Raw genomic sequence first — 23,330 nt, 5'->3', positions numbered from 1 at the left:
GGGGGTAACTGGGGCTAGAGGCTCCCTAGCCAGCAGCTCACAAAGATGTGAGATGGTCTTTGGTCCCAGCCTGGGGGCTGAGTGCTTCCCTGCAGCACAGCAGCTGACGGTGGCCTTTGGGGTGCAGCTGGAGGAGCCTCGTGTCTCTGGATCCAAGCCGAAACACTTCATCGTGGTGCTCTGTGGCTTTGGTGGAAGACTGCACGTTAATCCAGGAGAAGCCTTGGTACCAAGTCAGGATGGGAGAGGGAGGAAACAAGCAGGCTGCCTGGAGATGTAGAGCCCAGACAGTAGTTGTGATGGATGTTGAGCCTAAGGAACGTTTTACACGCGCTGGAGAGCACCCAGCGCAGGCTGTCAGGGCTTGGCAGACGCTGGGGGTGAGGACTTGCCAGCTGTAATTTGGGGGTGGTTTATTAGGCAGAGTAGAATGGGGATAATGTTCGCGTATCAGTAACTTTTATAAACTTGTTTTAATTCCTCCGCTGAGCAATTCTAGAGTTGTGGCTAGAATTCAGAAGTGATGTAGATAATGTGAAATGGTTCCCTGCGTGGAGGTGATAACTGGTCCCTCTTGCCCCCCTCACCTGTGCTCCAGCGCAGGCGGGCGGGAGGGAGTTTGCGGTTATGCTGTTACGTGTAGTGCTTCGTCACTTGCTTCTGGTTGCCTGTGAGAAAAGCCCCCTGGATGAGGATTTTATGCAACACAATGCCATAGCACGAGGGTTTGATTTTTTTAGCGTAATCCCTTTATATGCATGTTTGCATAATTCTCCCAAATCAGCAAGAACTGTCCGGCTCAAGGAATCTGGAAAGTATAAACTCTCCAGAACTGAAGAGATTCCTGGCTGTACTGCTTCTCCCTGAGCTCGGTGACTGTGTTAGCGCTGTAAGACTTCCAGCTCCTGCAGGGCTGTTTTTTTTTACTACTGCAGTGTTTATAATGTCTTTGGGGATCCCAGCAGACAGCGCTTTGTATTTAGCTCTAGAGCGTTAGCAAGGCGACAGCACTGCTAAAAAGTTTTGGAAAAGCACCTTTTTAGAGCCAAAGTGACTCATTCCTGCTAAAGGAACAGCAACAGTTATTCTGGCATTTAAATAAAATGCAAAAATATTAATTTCCCACCTCGATACTGAGTTAAAGACTCAAAAGTAAGGGGAAAAAAGCCCTGTGTTCAGGCCTTCCACAGAAACACTAGCAGTGCCAAATGATTCATAGCGAATAATTCAGGGCATGCTTTTAGGGGGAGCACGGCATTGTAAACAGAAACATTTCAAATTTCCCGAGATGAGAGTATTTGAGTGCTTCTTGTGAATTCTGCATTTTTGGGTGATCTTTGTGCTTTCAGACTTTATCGGGGGGGGGGGGGGAGTGTTTTGACAAGACACTCCAGTAGCGTGGGAGCTGGATAAATGTTTAATTAAAGTTGATCTCCAGTCGCTGCCAGAGCGCGAGGTTCGGGTGTGCGCTGAGGCGGGGACGTGGATTTTCGGACTTGGCGGCTGCCTGCGTGCCCAGCCCCAGCTTCCCACGTCCCCACGACCGCAGGCTCCTGCACGAGACCTCCCTTCAGGCTCTTGCCCAACACGTGCAGGACTTCGCACCCACTTCTCCCCTTCGCATCGGGGCGTTGGAGCGCACGTGTCTTCCCTCCAACCTGCGCGCTTCTGCTTGCAGATACGAGGTGAATCGCTCTTTTTTTGGGTTTGACTCCTAATGACTAAATGTCAGCTGCTCAGGAGACCAACATCCTGCTCCGGCAGTGGAATCCCTCCTGCTCTGCCTCTCCTGCCCGTTTTTGGCAGAACGGGGTAATGTTTTGCAGGGGGAACGGAGGGAGACCTGCCTCACGTTACACACTGCTGCCTGTGGTTTAGGATATTCCCCCAACAGCAGGTAGATTTGAGCTTAGAAAACCCCCACGCAGTAATTGAACCCATCTTCTCTGACGCCTGGATGAATTCCTTTAGCATCTGAAACATTGTGCAAGAGGGACATGGTGGTTACTTCTCTGTCCCTCCCCTGTTGCATTTTACAAACCTCATTCTATTTTTCTTTCTTGCCCTGGAACTATTTGATGAATTTGACCTCGATTTGTAAATAGTTTTGGTGTGACTGGAAATGTTTTTTTCAGTGAATTTATTAAATGCTGAAAGCATTTCGCCTTGCTTTATTGAGCAGTCTATTTACTCTTCTGTACATCTCCATCATGCAGCATTATTCTTGGTTGCAGTTATTGTTTCATGGGCCACACACTTTGTTCTTTAATCTCTCTTAATTTCTGCACCTCTTTCCCAGTGTTACTATTTCTGCTCTACTGTTGACTTTGGTAATAACAGCATTATTAATATTTCCGCTCTGCACATGGCTATTTTGCCATGTCCTCTGTTCCCCTTCCTAACAGAATGAGAACAGAATTTGTTTGTTTACCATCACCTATGGTACCTCAAAATGCTCTTCACTTGGGTAGCTGGATGCAGTTATGTAGATGGATGCAGAACAAGTTGTTCTCCTGTGTACTTAGCTGTTTGCATTTAGGCATTCGTAGCATATTTTTGCATGCATATTAGCGGTCAGCGGGCTACGAGAGAAACTTCCTTGCAAAGGAATATCTTGGGTTTAGATCAGCCAGCCTCGCCCACTGATGAAAAGCTGTTCCTGTGCTGGGATGCTCCCACCGAGACTTCCGTGCACCTGGATTTGCTCCAGCCTGGACTGTGTCCTCTGAGCTGCTGTTGCAGGAGGAGAGTCGTGCTGTTGGTCCTTCAAGTCTGCTTGAAATAAATGGGGAGATGGGGAATTGGGAGTCTTGCTGGAGAGGCGATTGCTTTGGTTTGTGCTGTATGAGCCTTGATGAGAAAAGGAAAGTTGGATTCTGGTGACTGGTGACTGCTTGGAACAGAGGTTTTCCAGCTGGGAAGTCAGGTTGGCTTGCTTCCTTTTGAAGGATGCATTCTTTATTTTTGATTACCAGAGGAACCAAGTGCTAGAGATCATCTCCTAAGGGAGGAAGAGTCTAGCAGAACATGATTTTCCTTTGCTAATCTGTAAGTGAGAAGGTCAAGGAGTGCTGACAGCATTTTGGTGGTCATCTTTTGTCCTGATAATTAAGGCAAAAGAAGAATGCTTTGTTATCAGAGAGTTTGGAACTGGGGAGCATCTAGATGTGAAATGGCTTTATAAACCGAGCGTGTCTGCAGGTTGCAGCTTGCCTGATGTGGCAGCACCCAGAAAGGAGGCATTCGGCTGTTTATGACAGAGGCACATGTCCGTAGGTGGGCACTCAGGTATTTTTATGGGTTATGACTGAACAAGTTTTACAACGTACAAGCTCCAGTCGTCTGCTTCCTTGCTTAATTTGGCAAGGTTTGTAGGAGGACCGAGCGTGAGGTAAGGGGTAGTTTTGGCTCAGTTCTGCTCAGTGGCTGGTTTTAGCGGTGGTCTAGCTCACCTGAGACACCAAGTTGGCTCCGTCATTCTGAGATAGTGGGGAGGACCCCCTTCTCCTTTTAAAGCCTTCATTCAGCATTAGTTGAGAAAGAAATGGGGTGTCAGGAAGGCAGGAAATGTGTTATTTCTAGGCAGGCTTCCCATCTTTGTGGGCTCACGTGGCCGGTTGTGCTTTCCCTGTAGGGTTTGTGCTCTTCTGGCAAGGTTCTTGGAAGGTGAGAGCTAAAAAAAACCTTGCGGCCACGAGGGATGAAGGGAGGAATTGGGAGTAACGGTGTCGTGGTCACTGCAGGGAATCGTTCTCCTTTGCTGCCAGGCTCCATCCTGCAGGAGCCGACCTGTCTCAGTAGCTCCTTAATGTACGCGCACTCTCTGGAGCAGGGCGATGCTGCTATCCCCACCGTGGCTCGGCTGGGTCCAGCCGCAGCTCCCCCGTGCCTGCCTGGAGCACCGGCACTGCCAGCCTGCTCGGACCGGCTTGGTGCTGCACCTTACTGAGGTGCTGGAGGAGCCGGTGCTAAGCCGCAGGATTTGGGGACGCGATGCAGAGTTTGCCGTGCTTTGGTCAGATGAGCTGGGAATGGCTTCGCAGCAGGGTGATGCCTCTGTTCTTCCCAGGGGATGGTGAATGCTGCGTTACCAGCTGGCGTGTACCCACAGATGCGTGGACGTGGCTGATGCTCTCGAGAGCTTCCCTGCTTCGCAGAGGCCACTCGTGGGCTCCCCACTGTGCCGAGATGACTTGAGCTGCCCACTGCAGCGATGGAGTAGGTCTCGTCTGGTGGTTTGGCAAACCCAGTGTTCTTCGAGGTGGTTCCCAGGTGCCACAGCACTGCTGTTAGATCCATGTGCTTCCCTTGCTTACAGCCACTGCACCTCTCGCAGCTTTCTGAGGTGAGCCCTTTTCATCAGGTTGATCATCTACTTCCCTGTGTTGCTTTTTCCCATTTATATCTGCCTTCTCTGAGATAGCAGGGCATGAAATAGTTTCTTATGGTGGAGTTTCCTTGGATCAAACTAGACTGCAGTTCAGCAGTCCTGAACTGCCTAACTTCTTGCATAACAGACTTTCTCTGAGAGCTATTTTTAAAGAGATGCCTTTGGTAAAAATACCCCAGGTGGGAGGGAGTACTCGCTGCAAACTCTCACCTTCTCGAGCTTGATAGGGTTACGCCCTTTGCTTTATATAGATCAAGAAAATAGGGAATTCGTAATTCTTTAGATAATGGAGGGTTGCTGAATAATACTGTATAGAAGTCTTCTAAAAAGAAAATGAAGTGTGTTATAAAGCAAAGTCTGGAACATCTGTGGAGCAGCCTCTCCCTGAACCTGCCACTACCAGCAGTGCTCGTCGCAAAAAGCCATCAGTGGGGGAAAAAATGCTGGATGCCCCTTTATCCAGTACTGTGGGCACCGAATTTCCCTAACTTTAGGCCAAGTACTCTCGGTGAAGTACAGAGATCACAGGCATCACCCATCTACCGTGGGGGCAAATGGACACTAATTGGGGAACTTGTAATCTTAACGCATTCCTGCAGCTTCCTGCGTATCGCACAGGCTGTTTCCCATTGCTCTTAGAGCAGCTGGCTTTCTTGCCGCAAATCTTTTTTTTTTTTCTCTTTTGGATTGAAAAAGCTGCTCTGTTGGGCTGGATTTATTAAACGCACGTGACAGATAACTGCTGCTCTCTGTCTTATTTGCAAACACCCCTCTGAAGTCCCTGGGTTCTGTTGCTGGCAGTACTGCGTGCACACACACCCACGGAGCAAGAACATTACTTTTTTAGCATTTATGTTGATGGTGGTACTGGTAGCATCATTGCTTCCAAAATGCTGGCCCATCTCTGAGAGAAAAAAAAAGGAAAAAAAAAAAATGAAGTCAGTGCTAAATTGCTAAATGCTGCTGTGAGATATTTTTATGTAAAATTTTAAACATGATGTTCTTTTTGGGTAGCTAAATGAAAGTTCATTGGAAAAGGAATATTTCATGCTGCCAAGAAGGTTCTTGATTGCGGTTTATCCTGAAACTGGTAATGAATGTGCGCTATCAGGGCCTGGGGATTTGGCGTATGAATTTCCCAGGGTATAATCATCTCATAAGGCTGCTGAGTGTGACTCCTTCCCCAGTAATCTACTTAACTCAGTAATTTACCCCTCCTTTTGCCTTGCAAGGAGAATGAATCTCACAGGTTGTTTGCATGACAAGTAGCTCGGGATTGTCTGAGACTTCGAAGAAGATGCTGGGAGTTAATTGTAGCAGCTTGAGTTAATGGGTTCCCATGTTCACTGGCAAGCTGAGCGAGGAAGGGAGCTGAAAAATGGATTTTATGGGGAGTACTATAGCTGCGCCATGTGTTTTGATAGCTAAAATGCTAAAAAAATGTTTTGCCTCACAAAGGATGTTCTTCCCCACCAAAAGTAATCTCGGGGGAAAATTATGTTTGGTAGTTCTAGGATTATTGGATTTGCAGATAGAATCTGCTGTGCTAATGTCAGCTACTGACTTATGACCAAGGCAGCTAAATGGGAGATGTTTCTTGGCAGTTGATCATTCTTAAAATCTCCTCTCAAAGTCCTTAAAACCCCAGTGAACAACATAAATAAATAAATAAATATGATTGCTAGCAAGCAAACTAATTGCTGCATCCAAGCCTTCATTTGAAAAGAAGGAAACTAAGGATATTCCATCATAAATTTTATTAGGGTCACTTTACACCAAAACTTTATTGTGCTAAAAAATGAAACGATAAGCAGCCCTTCATTTCTGTTTTTAATTTGCCTCCTCCTAAAGCCATACATGGTGAGTAAAATTCCTGGTTCAAGATAGGCTCCACGGCATGTGCTCAGCTTTTGCTAGCTCACAGCGAGAACGGAGAAGAGAGAAAGAGAGAATGTGATGGGAACGAAGGGATAGGAAGCTCTGGATAAACTGTACAGGCTTTATTTAAATTACCGTCATGTTCTGTGCCTTGCTCGAGATCAAATGCTGCCAAGCATCTTACGGCAGCCCCAGTCGTTTGCACCTAATACGCATTACATTAACCATCTGCAGACAGCCTAATTTCTAGTACAACACGGTGTGTGCAGCCTGAAACTTTCTGAGTGATTGAGGCAGGGTTTGATGAAATCTTAAAAAATAATAATTAAAAAAAAAAATCTCTTGTTTTAGGAGTACCCATGCATGGCTGTACCAGGTGGCCCTACACAGGAGTCAAGGTGTAGGTTTTCTCTTCAGCTGGGAGGTGAGGCCATCAGACAACCTCACACCTCCGCGGGCGCAGGAACGTGCACACTGCTGCTGACACAGAGCAGCAAGTGCTTTTTGTGTCAGCATCGGTTTCCTCAAGCCACGCTCTGTCCTCAAACCCAGGGCTGCTGCAAAGCTCAGGGTAGATGTTGATGTTCACCCCTCACTTAGAACTGAGCTAGCTTGAGTTTCCCAACTCTGACTGAAAGGAAGAAAGAAACCCGTGGTGCAGTCTGAGGCGTGCCTTTATAAAAATGCATTGGAAGGCCTATTTGTTTTCTGATTGGGATAGATATAGTCGGCTTAAAAGCGTAATTTTAGAGGGATTGTACCACTTGGTTTAAGTTAAGGTTTTGCAGAAAGGAGAGTCCTCGGAGCAGCGCAGAGCGCGGGGCCTTCAGACCAGCGATCCTCCTGGCGACCCGTGCAGAGCCGTGGGCCTCGCTTCCTCAGCCTGCAGCTCTGCGAGCTCACGTTTCCCTCTGCCCTGCAGAGGCAGCTGTGGGTCCTTTCAGGCCCACCTCCTCTACCTGGCGCCAGCAGCCGGGGATGGCAGACGCTCGCAGCGAGCGGAGCTTCCCCGTGGAGCCGGCTGCCCCGTGGTACCAGCGGGCCGGCCGGGACGGTGGCAGTGCGCGGCCCCTTCTGTGGAGCCCGGCCGGCTGGGCTGATGGCAGACTGCTGTGCCGTGCCCCCCGTCAGCCCTCCTGGTCTCGAAGCAGCGGCATTGCGAGGCTTGGCTGTGGCTGACCCGTGCCAGAGGACGCCTGGGCCCTGCTGGGCCATGACCTGTGCCAAAGGCCCTTTCGAGGCCTCTTTCTTCTCGCCCTTGCTCGGTTTCATACAAGGGTGAATGCCGCTGCAGCGGGGAACACGGGATGCTTTGCAGAACGCTGCCTTTATTCTGTCAACCAAGCGACTGCGACTTTCTTAATTGTGGATTCTTTTAGTTAATTAGAAATGTTTGGAAATGCCTCGCACCTCAGCAGGGTTCGGGTCTGCGGGGTGCCAAGTTCTTTGTTCTTCATCCAGCAGAGCACTTAAGCGTGCCTTTAAGAACACTTTACAGGCTCACATAAGCTCATTGATTTCAGCAGGTTGAAGGGCTGCGCCAATACCAAATTTCTTCCAATGGTCCTGGCTCAAATAGTAACATCCAGGGAAGTGTATCTTGAATGTTAATGATACCTTAACTCGCAATATCTGAGGCTTCACAACAATTTCACAGAAATGCAGCAAAAGCTAAAACTGTCATGTTGGGGGTGGGGGAATTTCTTCTTTGGAAAGGAGTAAATGGAAGAAAATTCATGGTTAAAGGTGATTTTATTTTTTTATTTTTTTTATATTCCCCTTTTTACCCCCAGTTTTTAGTAGCAGAGGTCAGGTTTCGATGTGGTCATCTTCAGTGAGCTTTTCATAAATTAAGAGGAAAGTGAAACAGTTTGGAAAAGTATAGAATCAGCAAATACTCCAGAGAGAATTTTAGTGGCAACATGATTAATAAGGGACACTCCTGGTAATACTATCAAAACAGTGCTATTGCAAAAGCATATGGAGTGTCCCTCTGTCGGGGCAGCAGCAGGGTTCAGACAAATGATCCCAGTTATTTATGTGCCTCTTTGCAGTGTGGATTTTTTCTCCCCCCTAGAAGTGTGAGGGGAATCAACTCTGTAGATTTAGAGGATTAGTCTTAAGGAAAAAAAAAAAAAGTTTAGTAAATCAGGCAACTTTTTGCTCTGGAGTATATTTATCCTTGTTGATTGTTTGATAACAGGCGTACATTCCTCACACAGACCTATTTTTCTTCATTTTTTCTCTGTGTCAAACCCCAAGTGTACCTAGCAATACCTTAAAGAGCTTGAAAAGAGAAACATTCTCCAACAGAAGCAAATGGTGCAAGATACACGAGAATAAAACCGTTGTGCCTTGTGCAGGTTCTCTTCTGGTTTTGCTGCCTGTCTCTACCATGAGCAAAAACCTCCGCCAGGCTGCCCTGGCACCCGCTGCACCGGGCATGGCTGTGTCAGCCCTGCATTGCTCACATCACCCTGACAGTTTTTTTCCCTCTGTCCGTTGTTCTGAGAGCAATTATTTTGTATTTCCTTTGAAGACATTTACTGTGCAGCTGCTGTGGCAGCTTATAGTTGTCATGTGAGAAGGCAAAGGAAGAGAACTGGAGCTAAGAGTTTATAAACTTCTCAAGTTTTAGGAAGGTACTGAGATGAAATGATATTGTGGTTTTCCCCCTTTTTTCTTTTTTTTTCTCTTTAATTTTTTTTTTTTCAAAACATGAGAGAACCTTTTGTCCTGCACTTAGATAGACTGTACAGATTTGGCTCTGCCCACGACAGAAATTAAAATATTAAATTTAAAAAATAGCCGTCCTGACACAGGAGACAATGCAGTCTTCCAAAACCAAAATAGTTTTATATCGTACACTAGCATATAGCAGTCAAAGATCTGTGTGTGTGGGCTTTAAGAGATGCCTTTCCTTCTTTTTTTGGAGAAGGAACTTCTGTTAACATCTAAATGATTTCAAGAATTCAGCAAGGATTGAATTCCCTACTTCATCGGCATGAAACTTTCTCATTGCTACTGAACTATGTTATTTTATCAGCCTTCTGCTCTTCAGACTTCATTTACCAAAAACTTTTAGAAGTGATTATGCAAGTCAAATCTAATTTCTTATCACAGTCCTGTATTTATTGGCTCCGTTGTTTGTGAGGGATTGTTTCTCCCAGCCTGTTTCCCTTGGCATTTTTAGAAAGTTCTTATAGTTGTTAGCGGCTGTAAATTGTATTAATAAGACGTATTTGGTTACTGGTTTCTGCAGTTTTGTATGGTGATTAAGCTGGATTGCCAAAGGTTGAGCAAGTTTCTAAAAGAAGGCTTGTTCTTTGAATTGTTGAAACACTCCTCAACAAAAAACAGCTATATCTGTTTCAAAAATTTTACATGCGGGCTGATTCACTTCTTCAGAAACTAGGGCAAAACACTTTATTTTTCCAAATTGCTATTGACTTTAAAATAATGCAGTCTCATCTAAGAATTTTCTTAAAAGTTGAAAGCGCCAGACTGAAAGATGTGAAGGGTTTGGGGCTTTTTTTCTCAGCATTGCATTCGAGATGCATTTCAGCACTACCTTTTTGCGTTGTCTCTACTGTGCCGTTCTTCCTGAAGCAGTTTTAGTGGTTCGGTGAGTAACTTTTCTGAGTAGCACAGCCCGTTTGCAAAAATGAGCACATCTGGTTTGGCATCATCCAGAGAGAATCCAGCGTGTGCTCCGTGAGCAGTGGTGCGTCCTCGGAGGTTTTCAGGCCTCAAATTGACAGAGCCCTGAGCAGCCCGGTCTGAGCCTGGTGCTGACCCTGCTTTGAGCAATGGGGTTGTGCTGGAAACCCGTGGTCCCTTTCAACGTGATGGTTGTATGATTTATGACTCGTTTTCTTCTCTTTGGTGTCAGAAGAGCATCTTCTTGCTGTGGTTACCAGATCTTGCTGATGGAGAACTAGATTCACCCAGCTCAAATTCATGATATGTGTCAACAGAAAAGACAATAGGTGTGGTTTCTTTATGCAGACTCTCATGTTTGTGACACTGCAGATGGGGAAGGGCTCAGTGAAGTCAGATTTATCCAAGAAGGAGAAGCTGATGCTAAGCAAACCTGTTGCTAACTGTATCGTGCGGAGCAGAGAGCTTACCATCCATGTGACAGCAGCAAGCAGGTAGTGAGACTGTCCAGCCACAAGTATGATCAAAAACTAGTTTGCTATAAAAACTGGTTTATTTCCCTCTGAGACTCCAAAAGTTGAAAGATAAGCATTTTCTACCTTAATTAGACTTGTGTTCAGGTGACAGCTACAGCATGTATTCGTTCCAATACACAGGGCACCAGCCTGCAGCTACTGTGCTGCACGTAGTTTGTGGAGTGAGCCGAGGGCAGTTGCTGTAGCAGAGTTACGATGTGACCAAGACTGGTGAGGTCAGGTTTCCCAGCAGAGTCCCGTAACGTGGAAAGAAGTCCTTGTGCTGGGGCTGATGAGGACTGACACTGCTGGGCTGGCTTGGGAGCCGCTCGATAACCTTGCCCAGCCAAACCTCCCAGAGGGCAGACTGACACTCAGGAAACATCATCCACCGCTGAATTGTGTGTGGAGCCTGCGTTAGCATTCTGAATTATGTCTCTTCTGGCTCTTGACTACATACAGACTTTGATGTTGAAGACTTAGGATGGCTGGTTACATCCTGCACTTAGTTGGTCTCACTTCTTGAACGTCATTGCACAACCGCTTTTACTGGAGAAGCTCCTTGCCTCAGCCAAGAACATTAATGGTAAAACGGTGGCTTATGCAGTAGTCATCTTGTCAGGTACCTGAAATTATCTGTTTGAGCTCTTCTCCAGGGTCTGTAGCAGATGGAGAGAGACATTATGAGTGAAGCAGTTCAGACTTTAAGTCAATATAGAAGGAAAAAAAAGGAGCGTTAGATGTGTGTAACCAGTTCAGACATAGTATGTAATTAATCTTCATCTGTGGCTTTTTAAATAAGCAACAGCCAGAGTATCCCAGATTTGAAACCTGTATTTGTTCAGATGTAATGGATGTGGAGAGAATTTTTTCTGAACTTCACCCCCCAAAACATCATTTTTGCAGGTAGGTTTACATCAAATGAGTTGACTGGAGCGGAGCTGCACAGTGCAGGTTTGTTAACCATTGCAACAGCCCTGTGTTGTAGGGTCATCTCAGTAGATTCATGTTTAAAGCTGTCAGTCATTTCACTTTTGACTGTTTTGTACCCATTTTCATTTTTTTAACAGAAAAAAAGCCATGCTGCCTTTGAGCTGTAGTTTCTCGTACTTAAGTCTGTGTAAAGATGATTTATGGTGCTAGTAGGGGCTCCACTGGAAATGCAAGATCTATTATGAAGTGGGATTGAACAGACCATGCTGAAATGTTTATTGCCGTCTTCAAAATAGAATACATCAGGGTTGATGGTGCCTGTCCAGGAAAGAGAGAGAGTGGAGTGGAGTGGGGCTAGTGGGGTATTTTTAGTATTCCAATAAAAGACAAGGCTTTTAAAGGAAATCACTTATTGCCATTTTGCAATCAAGAATGCAGGAGTGTTCCAGGGACTGCAAGAAATATGCTTCAAGAATGCCGGACCCATAAGGAACTAATCATTAAATATTCTCTCGTTTCCACCCCCGTTTTTTGCTCTGAGGAAGCCATTTAGAAGCTTTGCAATTTGTATGTAAATCTCAACCCTTCTGACCACGCAGTTAAGTATCCAAGTGACTTAGGAGCCAGCATCCCATTTTCAAAAGTTCTTACAATTCCTGTGCAAGTAGGGCACTCTTTTAAATAAAAGACACATGGACCAGACTTCAACAACACTTAAGCTGACCTTAAATGACTTGGTATGAACAGTATATGATCTTTTTGTGTGCTATGACTTATTATCCTTGATCAACGTCTTACTAGTAAAGTTCCTCTTGCAGGTTCGGATAGCCCCGTAAAACTGCAGTTTTGTTTCTGCAGCTTATTCCACTCATTTGACTGACCTGAGCTGTGATTTTTTTATTTTACTGTTTGTTTGTTTGTTTGTTTTTTCATGTGTAGTTCTAGTTGTTGATGTGTTAAACATTTCAGAAGCATTCTGGCACTGTAATATATCCATCTCACTGGTGACTGGGTAGTCCCAGCATTTGTTTGAGTGAAAAACAAAGGAAGAGGCAAAAGATAATACATTCTCAAGTGATTTCAGAGCCTAATGGGGTGATTTACTGATGCGTCTAAGCAGATCTGGTGGTTACCTGCTCCCTCTCCCCACGTTCCCGTCTTTTTCCTTGTCCTGGCACCGGTGTCCTGGTGAGCCGGTTCAGGGAGCTATAATGCTGGAAAAGTGACCCTACCAAAAACAAAGCCCGGGGTGTCAGGAAGATGGCAGATGGACACGGGCAGATGTCCCCTTCTGTGCCAGGCCAGCAGAGCAGTCCTTTCATTTTATTTATTTTTTTTTTCCATTTGTTTTTACTGGAGAAAGTAGTGGGGGAACAAGAGCCCCCCGCTGGGATCATCTGTCATGTCTCCTGCCGTCCCGCTTGCTCCAGGTAGCGGCTGCGGGGTGGGCGGCTGCCTGGCAGAATTCCTTTCAGGAAAAGCCCCCCGAGCCTGCCAGCTGGGCTGCGGCCCCTCGCCGGGTGGGAGCTGCGATGGCGAAGGCGCACGGCCGCGGGGATGCGAGCAGGAGTGCAAGCCATGAGGGCACCGCAGGAGGCGGCGAGTGCCGCGTCTCCAGGATTTAACTCATCTCGGCCCCGCTGGCCTCGCAGGTTGGTAAATCTCCAGGGCTTTCTAAGCCTCGAATGCGAGGCAGCTGGTCCAAACCTCCGAGACCCGTGCTGCCGAAGGGCCACCTGATGGCAGGTAGCCTTTGGGTTTCGGTGGGTCCTTGCCTTCCTGCCTGGAAAGCCTGACCTGGCCGCCCCGCAGCACCGGCTGTTCGCACCTCCACGGTTCGCAAAGCCGGGGTCCGTGCCAAATGCTGCTTCTGTTCCTCTCTGCCCTCAGTGGCAGGGGGAGAGTAACTTCTGGTGAACCTGGAGAAGGGGATGTTCCACTTAAATCCGCGCTTTCTCGCCCTTCCCCGCTGACTTTTGGACAGCGTATGCCAAAAGGCAAGAGTTCAGGTGACACCTGCGGCTTGGTCGGGCTCACTTGGGTGAACCTGGTCTGAAACACAGGGATTTGTAGAACCTTTGTGGTCGTGTTTGGGCTTGTTTTGTTTCCTTTCTTCTGGGAAAACTTAGTGCACGCTGGGGTTTTTGAAACTTTCACAAGTGCTGTTCCAAGTTGTAACACAGTTGTCCAGAAACGCAGCACAGTGCTTGACTGATCTTGTTTCGTGGCGTTGCTTATGTAAGGGAAAGGATGCTAGAGAGTTTGGAGAAGGGAAAATTGGAAAGCGTGTGTGCTTATTTAATTTAAAAAAAAAAAAAGGAAGAAAAATAAGCCACGTGCAAAAAAATGCAGTAACCATGTCTGCCGATGACCTTTGGGGTTGGAAATAGTTTGATAATAGCTGTGTGGGGACAAGCAAGGAAAGTCTGTGAAGTCACTCGAGCAGGAACAAAAGGAAAAAACATGAGCATGTTTCCAGTTTTCTTCCTCGCTGGGATCTGGGTGATCTGCACGGAGCCGAATGCTTGCATCCGATGCTTCCCCTAGCAAAAGGCATCAGGCAGGGATGAGCAGGGGCTGCCGGGTGTGACTGGAGGTAAAATAGGCGCTGTGTGGGAAAACACCAAATGGGAGACTGGTGGGGAGACCGCTGGTCTTAATTGTCCGTGTTGGCTGGGCATGGGTGCGAGGCCCTGCACTCGTTTCCCCCAAAAGACAGCCTGTGCTCTGGGGGCCTGTCATTTCCTCTGCATTTAGCACTGTTAACCAATTCAGAGAGAAATCGCTGCGTAGTCACTATTGCTGGTTAAATACATCTGATCTTTTCTTTGCTACGGCAGCGAGTGCGAAGGGTACAGGCAGTGGTGGGTTGGGGGGAAGGCGTGTAACTCGCAAAAGCTTTTCCCTCGTGGTGAATTTCCATTCGCTCTTTATGCAGCGACGAGTCCAGTAAATATTTTTATTACCAAATCTTTAGAACGGTTTGCAGAAAGGTGTTACGGAGGCAAGTGTATAAACTGTTTCAGTGCTCTCTGGTTCAGCAATGTCTGTATCAAATGTACCTTGAACTGTTTCTCCTAGGTTGTCCTGTGTGAACTAACATTTGGGTTTAAAAGCAGATACAAATTTAGCTCGGCATTTCCTTTCCAGCAATTTTCCCTGGAAATTACAGATTATTACAGTTCTTGCCGTGCTCTTGACTTGTCTTCAAATCCAAACAAATGTCTTACCTCTCTCTGAGCTTCAGTTCTTGTGTCTCGGAAGGTAAAATGTCCCTGTATTTCTTAACTCCTTCAGGAAACCTTCCTTTATTCCCACTGCCCTTCTTTTGTCTGGTTCTAAGATTAACGCAAGAGGTTAATAAATTGTGTATCTTAAGTAGACTTAGAGGTGTGCCGTCAAATTTATATTTATGTGGCATCTTAAACCCTTGGATCAAAGCCGCCTAACTGCTGCCAAAAGTGGATTTCGTTAGTGCAGCCCGAGTATTGGCCTTGCTGGAGACATGAGCAGTGGCGGGAGGCTGCGAGTGCATCCATTCGAGCTATTCCTCCAACTATTGCAGTTCATTTAAGGTTGGGATTTTACAAAATATATCGTTTTCTTGAAAGAATATGGGATTTTCATTGCAATTGCACTTGGAACTAGTTCAATATACTATCTGGCATGCATTTGTAATTTGAAAAATAGATTAAAAAAAGAAGCAAATTGAGGTATAACAATAATGGATTAAGAGAAACACTTATCTCACTTCCTTTCATTCAGTGGGGCTATGCATGTGGTTTGGGACCTGAACTCCAGGGATTATTTGATCACTGAAGCAATAAACATTTTGGATTTAAACTCACATCATGTTGCTTCTGGGACTACATTTGACATTTGTTTCCCCATTGTGGTTTTTATCTCGCTGTTGTTTATCCGCGCGTTGTTTGCCAACAGGTATTGCTGTCAGTAACGTAAGGTATGGTCGGGCCCTGATCAAAGGCTCGCAGTAACAATAACAAACCCATCTGCATGCCGCGAGAGAAGCACAGCTCCAACCTGACGTGGCAAAAAGCACAAAAATGCAGGTTTTTTTCCTATGTGAACTAAAGTGGCCTGAGGAGTTAACGCGTAGAAACAAAGCCTATGCGTCTGATTCCGATAGCTCGTTCCTTCAGCTTAACCTGTTGTTGCACAAACAGCTCCAAACGGGGAATAACTTGAGTTTTTTCCTCCTCCGTAGGAATGACCTAGGTCTGTCTTTCTTCCAAATAAGGAATTAATAATGCAATAGTTGTTGTTTCCAAAGACTCGGCTTTTTTGAGCAGTGTCTTTTTTTTTCCCGTAGACCCAATGAAACACATGGGCGTTTGGAGCCTTTAATAACTGTTCTCAGAGCCTGGTCTTGATTTGTTTGAGAATTGCGAATGATTTCGATGTCAGAGTTGAGAGGTACAATTGTAGTGTTAAATTTCTCAAGTCAGACCGGTTGAAAAGGGAGGTCAAAAGCAATAAGGGCCAGGTTCCTTTGGGTGGACGGGGGCGTAGGATAACGTGCGAGTGCAGCGCTTTGCACAGACGTGTATCGCCCAAGAAAAAGTTTGGCTGTCACAGAAGTAATAAAGAACAGGCCTCCAGAGAGGTGGTTTCAATGATGCAGGTGTAGGAATCGGGGAGTGTATTTACATACAAGCCAGCTTAATAGTGTGGGATTTATGCTAAAGTGGTTCTTAATGCAATACAAATTGAATACCCCGTCTCGCTTTAGACGAGGAAAATGTTAGAAGGAAAGATTTTTATAGCTTTTGGGGGAGAAAGTGTTTGGCTTTTTTTAGGGAACATAAAGGACAGCAAGATGGATTTCTTCGGGCGCTTGCCATGTTAAACTAGTGCTTTAGGTATGTGCATCGGGTTCTGCGTCAGCCTTCCAAGTTGGTTCTCTGTTGCCTTGAAAATCAAGGTTTTGAACAGATTTGGGCAGGGTTTCTGCCATGTATCTGGCAACACGAGCTTAAAATGAACTTACTGAAAAAGCAGATAAAGTTTTGTTTTTTTTTAAACCATGACATTAAAAAAAAAAAGGAGAAAAAAAGAAAGCAGCCCTGCCTCTGCAGCCTCTTGTTGAAACTCCATCTTCTCCCCGCTTCCCTCCTACCCTATAAAACAACTATTATGTGTTTATAAGTTAGCGCTCCATGTCACTTATAAAAGAAGACTTATTCATAAACTTCTGCATAGACAGTTCGGTGGGAATATAACTTTCTTGGCATAAAGCAGGCAGCTTTTTCCAGATAATGTAATGCTATACCAGGCTCTTTAAAGTCATAGCATGCTATTTATTATTTTCTTTAGAATCTATAAAAGGCACCACCGCTGAGCTTAGCGTTACTGAGAATGACACTGCACCCAAATCAACGGAAATGATGTGGAAAATCCCAAGCAAAATCCCATTCCCACAGACAGTCACCAGCAGGCGAAGGAGCGGGTCTTAGGGGATGCTCTAAAGTCGTCCATGGGCAGACAGCTGGCTCAGGGTGGCTTTCCCCTCTTCTTTTTTCCCCTTTTCCCTTCTGCAGGCAGTGAGCAGGGGGAGATCTCCTACAGGCGCGCCTCGTTTTTTGCTGGGGTTTGCCAGCTGCGAGCTAAACCTTCTTGAACCAGACCTGGATGTAACCTTTCAGCTTTTGAAGTCAGGGCACTTGACTTGGACACACACACATACTTTAGAATGTTTTTAATGGGCTGAAATCGGTATTTATTTCACCATCCAGAAACCAGCCAAGGCATGCTTGCGTTCGCTTTCTGAATGCGCCCAATATCCAGGAGGAGCACCGAGCCCACGGACCCATCCAGCTCGCCGAAAGCACGACTGCTCACCGAATCTCAGGGTGTCCTGGGGGATTTGGGGGTGACGGAGGCAGGGGTCGCCTTGGCCAGGTCCTTGTCCAGGTGACTCTTCCTGCTCCCTGGCTAGGGGGAGGAGAAATGCCTTGCTGCCAGCGCGCTCTGATTTGGACTTGAAAGAGAAACCCTGGCTACAGACCCCACGGAAAGGAGAAATCATCCCTTAGCATATTGCTCGTATTTACTTCTCCTATCTATCAGGACCATCCGATGCGCGCTGCACTAATTATAGCAGCAGGCACTGGAAGAGATTTCCTTGCTCATTGAGTCCAAGCTATCGCAGGCAAACTGGCTCTGCACTTGCTGTCACAAACTCTCCCAGCATTTCTTAAAACGTTCAGGACCTGCTCCCTAGCGCCTGCCTGCTTCCACATTGCCTGTTCCCACCGTCAGCCCCAGCTGGGCTGGTACCCGCGGCAGCACCGCGCCAGCATCGTGATGCCGATGTCTTGTGCCCGCTGCTGCCTTCCTTGGGCCGGGGACCAGCAGAGCGGGGCTGGGGACCCCTAGAGACCTCTGATGGCCCCACGGCACCTGCCTGCACCCTCCTCGTCCGTACGTGGCAGGTGTGATCCCCGCTCCCCGGAGAACGGTGCGGGTTTATGGAAGCGAAGCCTCAGCCCCGTTCGCAGTGACCGTCGCCGCTGCAGACCTTCCCTGGGGGCCGCTGTAACACAGCACGTCTTGTAGGAACACAACAAATCCAACGGGGCAGCGCGCCGCGGCGTTAATGGTACATCGATAGTCTGATAGAGGCAGCCCAGAAATCTTTTGACACATATTCAAGAGGGAGTTGTCAAAACAAGATGTATTTATGACAAAGTTCCTGCCTGCCTTTGCAAAGGCACTTGAATCCCTGCCAGATCCTAAACATGCTCAGATTCCCAGGAGTTATATTCAGCACAATAAGTGGATATTTCACAGTAAATATTGCCTTGTCACAAAGCTGGCATGAGCGCCGAGCTGACAGGCAACAATTGGCTGCTTTGTATGGGTGCTGCGAGGGCTCCTGTCCTCGTCGGTGCTCCTGGGCAGAAATTTCTGCCGGGCTCCAGCCGTCGTTAGCAGGGGGAATTAGAAATGCCCTAACGAACCTGCAGGTCAGTCAGGCTCAGCGGCCTCCGTCTGAAGGGGCAGCAGGAGGGGCTGGAGGTGCTCGGTGGTTAATGCAAGCACAGCGACCGGCTGGCGGTGGGCGTCCGCCATTCTCCGAGGAAATGGATCCGTCGGAGCCGTGCGTGGTTCGCAGCAGTTGGTGAGGGCAGACAGGCTCATTTAGCGCCCTGTGGGGTTACAGACACGGTGGCAGCACCATTAGCTTTTCCCTGTCCTGCTGCTGCTCCCCAGCCCATCGGCGTGCCCCGGGGTGTCCCTTGTGCCCTGCACCCCGTGGGTGCCCGGCTCCAGAGGCAGGGACGTGCTCTGCGCCCCCGCGGCTGTGGGGCAGGCAGGGTTGGGAGGAAGGGAGGAAATGAAATGACTTATTGGGCTGCCGTCTGCCGGAGTGGTGTTTGTGCTCCCTGAGGGCAGCCGGCAGCACACCAGAGGGCCCGGGCTGTAAGTGTGGTCCTGTTTCCAGCGGGGACTTTGGCACCCTGACGTTCCCCCTGCCCAGCTGGGGCCCAGCGGCACGGTCCTGGGCCATTGACTGCATCTGCGCCCATCGTTAACCCCTGGAAAACACAGCACGAGCTGGGGCTGGAAAATCATCCCCTGGGAGCCCAAACCCCTGCGGCACTGCGGGAAGGGCCTCGGGCGCTCGGCCGTGGGGGCAGCAGGGAAAGGGCAGGGGAAGGGGAATTCGGCGTAGCCTGCGGAGGCGTCCTGCATTCCTGGGCCGCTCCTCTATGCTGAAACAACAGCACGGCCTCGAGCTCTGCAGCACACGGAGCTTCGAGAGCTTCCTCCAAGCCCATGGCCCTGACTGCGCCCAGGCTCCTGCCGTCGCTCCTCACCTTCCCCTGCAGCACATTTCCAGCGTGTTTCTGTCACTGCTCGCTTCTCCTTTGTGCAGGGATCTGGTTCTTGCTGCCGCTGCTCTCCAGCTCCCGTTGGCTTTGTTGGTGGCTTTGATTCGTGAACTTTCCTTTGAGGAGCTCTTGTCGAGGGGACTATTTGTGTTTCATGGGACTTGAGCAAAGAAAGGCAAAGCAAGCAGGGAATCCAGAGCGCATAATTACTGTCAGGTCCTATCTGCAGTTTTGGGTAGGAAAGCATGTTGCGCGCTGTGAAACACCCAAGTTTAAAGCCTCAGATCCTTCTAATCTGTTATTCTATAGTATAGGAAAAAGTACAATGTGCGTAACATCTGGTCTCTATCATGCAAGAGGTACTTTGAAATTTGTATGCTATTGCCAGTTTACGTTGTCCTATTCTTTTTGTGCATATTGTGAGGATCAGATAAGCCTTTAATGCTGGCTGATGTCTGATTTATGCTGCGCTGACACGTGCCATCTCTGCTTCTCCGTCTCTCATATGGGGAATAAATACTTGACCACTGCTTTTGGAAACAGAAAAGTGGCTCCAGGTTTTTAATACCAGTCTCTTTCCAGGAAAAAAAATGAAGTTTCTTTCATTTTGCTGTCCCGCTGTTGTTGCCCTACCCATTCTCTCGAGTTTCCTATTCATTCTGCCCCTGCCCATTAGCCGTACTTTATTAGTCCCCCACCTTCCCTGGTTCCTGCTGTGTAATAATTCTCGTTTATGTGGAGTTTTTCTTGGGAGTTGTCAAAGAATAATTATGCCCCATTAACCCTACTTGGTATCGTTACTAATTCACACCTATAGAGTGTTTTCCAAGAAACCGATCTCGGTTGTCTCTTAATTGCTGAAGTCCATAAACTCTGTTACACTGGACCTGCGCTAAGGATTTGCACCCTCTAAAACTTTTCCCTCCAGTGCAAAACATAACAGGGAATGTGAATGCAGAAGCTTAATCAGATCTTGCTTCTTCCTTATTTAAGCAGGCTATTTGCTTCCAACCTCTCCGAGTACCTCAAAATGTACACTAAGATATAAACGCACAGAGACTAGAAGTGCAGGAAAAGTAGAGATCGTGTTTGCACCGTGTTAATTCAGCAGTTTGTGCTGATGGGTGAGTTGGAGGTGGTGGGTGGGCTAAGCCTGAGCTAAATGCCGGCGTCTCGGCCCTGCCAGGGGGTGGGAGCGAGTCACCCGCTCGTGGTCCAGCACCCAGCTGGTTCCTGCACGCGTGGATCACGCTGGTAGGCGGGGGCAGAAAGCAGCAGCAACAGCCAGACATTTTTAGGAGCCCATTCCCTGTTAAACGTGATTAATGCACAGTTTTGTCCAGGTGTAGCCCGTGCTGTAGCATCACCTGTGTACAAGCCCGATGTCCCTAAGGGCCGTAGCTGCTGTGAGCCATGCAGCAGGAGGACGTGGTCCCGTCCGACCCATGGGCTGTCCCCGCCAGCCCCGCTGCGGCCGTGCCCTGCTCGCTGCCCTCCCCGGGCAGATAACAGCCACGTTCAGCTGGGCAGAAGAGGAGGAGTTCTGGTGGTGGCAACTCCGCTGCACTGGAAAAAAATCACGGACCCCTGGCACAGAAACCGTTTCTGCACAGAAAACATGACACTATTTACAAAAAGCAATGTCTAATATCCTTTTCCAGCTTGGAAAGAGGAGTTTATTTTAATACATCCTTTTTTAATTGCCATGAGCTGGACTTGTAAATATTGTAAGTGGTTGAGTAATAGTCATCTGTTAGCGGACCAAGCGAAGGGACATTTTTTCCGCTCTTGGAGCCCTAACATATTCCCACAGCTCTGGCGGGGGACAGCGCCGAGCAGATACCAGCACACAAGCCGAATAACTGAAAGGTGGCTCGGCCCCGGGGGAAGCGCAGCGCCGCTGCCCGAGGGGCCGTGCCCGTGCCAGGCCTTGACTTTTGGGGCTCTCGGTGCCTGGGAGGCGCTGGCACCCAGTCTGCTTTCAGGAGAGCGTTTCCGCCTGTCCCCTCCAGCCCGGCTGCCCAGCAGGGCTTTCCTCTCGGCTGTGACGAGGCAGCGTCCAGGCGGCGTGCCCCGTACCGCTGGCACCGAGCGGCTCTGCGTGGCGCGGCGCTGGGGCTGCGGAGACCCGCCTGTGTGACTCTGCTCTGCTGGTAACGCGCCCCTCTTCATGCCATCCTTCTGCAGAGCGGTGTGGGGCGCCTCAGCTAATAAATAGTTGTGCACATTTGTGAGATCGAATTAGTCGTTAGCATATCAGCCGGGAGGGCTGGGCACCCAGAGCTGGGGCAGAGCACCGCCAGGCTCCCTACATGCTGCTTGACGTTCGTTTCCTGAAGCCAGGTACACGCATCCCCAAACGCGCTGCTTCTGCCGTGCAAATCGTTCTGTCTGGATGTGGGAGTAGTTTGTATTGGAAACAATTTCCTGATGCAATTTGGGTTTCCTTCTGAATAATCCTTTCCCCAGTGGGATGGTGGAGAGGGATTCTAGAAAAGCTTCGCTGTTCTTGCAGTGCGTTAAACCTGCCCCTTAATTTTTGCAAGGCAGATGTCAAAGTAGGAAGGTACTCTGCAGGCACAGCTAAAACTGAATTCGGAGGGTCAGTTAGGGAAGGAGCTGCCCTGCCAGCGGGGCTGTTGGGTTCGGGCCGCGGCACAGGTGGTCGGCGTGCGAGGGTCTGGTGGGGCGGTGAGGAAGGGCTCTCATGCGGTGAGCAGGGGGGAAAATCTGTCTCAGCTGGGAGGAGGAGCAGGACTCGGAGGAAGAGCTTAATTGCAAAAGACCAATTGTAAAAGATGAAGGCAGCAACCTTAACGTGTTGTTTCATCTTTTCCAGGAATGCTGGTGGTAATTGTGTTGCTGCTGATTGCAATTGCTGTGATTGCTGTCTGGCCAACAAAATAAGGCGAATGTGGGGCCCATTCGAGCTGCTGCTCACCAGCTGAGCATGGACGACTCCACAGAAGAGACCAACTTTGTGCAAAGCCCTTATGTGTTTTCAATAAACTCCACAGTGTTAGAATGAAGCTGTGTCCAGCAGACATCCGTTCCTTCATTCGGTGCACAGCTGAAGAGTGCTGCCTGGTTTGGAGGGTTTGAACTTGAAAAGGACTCTCTGCCTACCTTGATTTCACGTTCTGGGAGGATGCAGCTGGCTGTCCTAGAGATACACTTCCCACTGCCTCCGTGTCTAAGCAGGCAATGATGCTGGCACGCTCCCTGCCTGGCCCTCAGCTGCTCTGCTGAGCGGCCACGTGTCCCGGGGCTTTGACATGCTGCCAGCTGCGAAGGTGAGGTTGGGGAGGACACCAGTGGCTCCTGTGCTTTCTGATACCTTTCTCCAGACTGAAAACTCTTTACTGTTTTTCAAGGCATACGTGTTTTAGGGAATGCATGCATGTAGCTCGCAGCGGGGTGGGGAGGTTGAGGGCAGGCGTAGCCCTGCGGGGAAGCTCTGCTCCCGAGCGCAGGAACCCAGATGAGCCGCTCCAAAATGGCCACGAGTGAGTCAACCTTTGGCCGCTGGGGGAGAATTATCGGTGTTGATCTCTGCAGATAGAAATGTAAACAGCGGCGGGGCTTTAACACAACCAGGTGCGTAAGCGTGGAAAACCTTGCCCAAAATGCGCTCATGGGGAAGGAGCGCTCTCCACGTGCTCTGCCTTGCTCGGGGCAGCCTCCGCCTGACCACAAGAGATGCGCCGGTAGTAACGTACTAATTTCAGCAACTGAGATCTGCCTCTTTCTTTTATAACTTTACACACACTGTTAATACTGAAGGGAAGGGTCGCCTATTAAAAACTAATGAAAAAGAAGTATTGAATGCTCACTTCCGGCCAAAAAAATCATTATTTTGTTACATGCGCCAATTTGATTTCAGAATTGATAGAGCAAGCAATAACTGTTGAATAAAAGCTGATCCATTTATATACAATTCATCTGCCTGGCGTTTTAACGTCTCCTGTCACCTTGTGTTACGGGCGAGTGAGTTCACTCACACTTCCAGCCGGTTCTGAGAAGGAAAGAAGTGGCTCTGTGTATCTCGACACACACATCCTGCGGCTCTGTAATGACTGCCAGCCCTGGGGCCTCACC

At 48.3% G+C, this 23,330-nt stretch overlaps 1 protein-coding gene across 1 annotated transcript in view; it reads left to right on the top strand.

The window, feature by feature from the left end:
• STX8 (syntaxin 8) overlaps positions 1-23,169 on the top strand; it is a 98,469-nt gene extending 75,300 nt beyond the window's left edge. The window contains exon 8 of the mRNA XM_035561799.1: positions 22,072-23,169. Coding sequence (XP_035417692.1) covers positions 22,072-22,139 — 68 coding nt within the window. The 3' untranslated portion in view covers positions 22,140-23,169. The remainder of the gene's footprint in view (positions 1-22,071) is intronic.
• The last annotated feature ends 161 nt before the right edge of the window (positions 23,170-23,330 follow it).

Source organism: Cygnus atratus, chromosome 18 (genome assembly GCF_013377495.2).
Source record: "Cygnus atratus isolate AKBS03 ecotype Queensland, Australia chromosome 18, CAtr_DNAZoo_HiC_assembly, whole genome shotgun sequence".
NCBI lineage: Eukaryota > Metazoa > Chordata > Aves > Anseriformes > Anatidae > Cygnus > Cygnus atratus.
The sequence above is the reverse complement of the archived record's forward strand: the minus strand, read 5'-3'. Positions and strand labels throughout refer to the sequence as shown.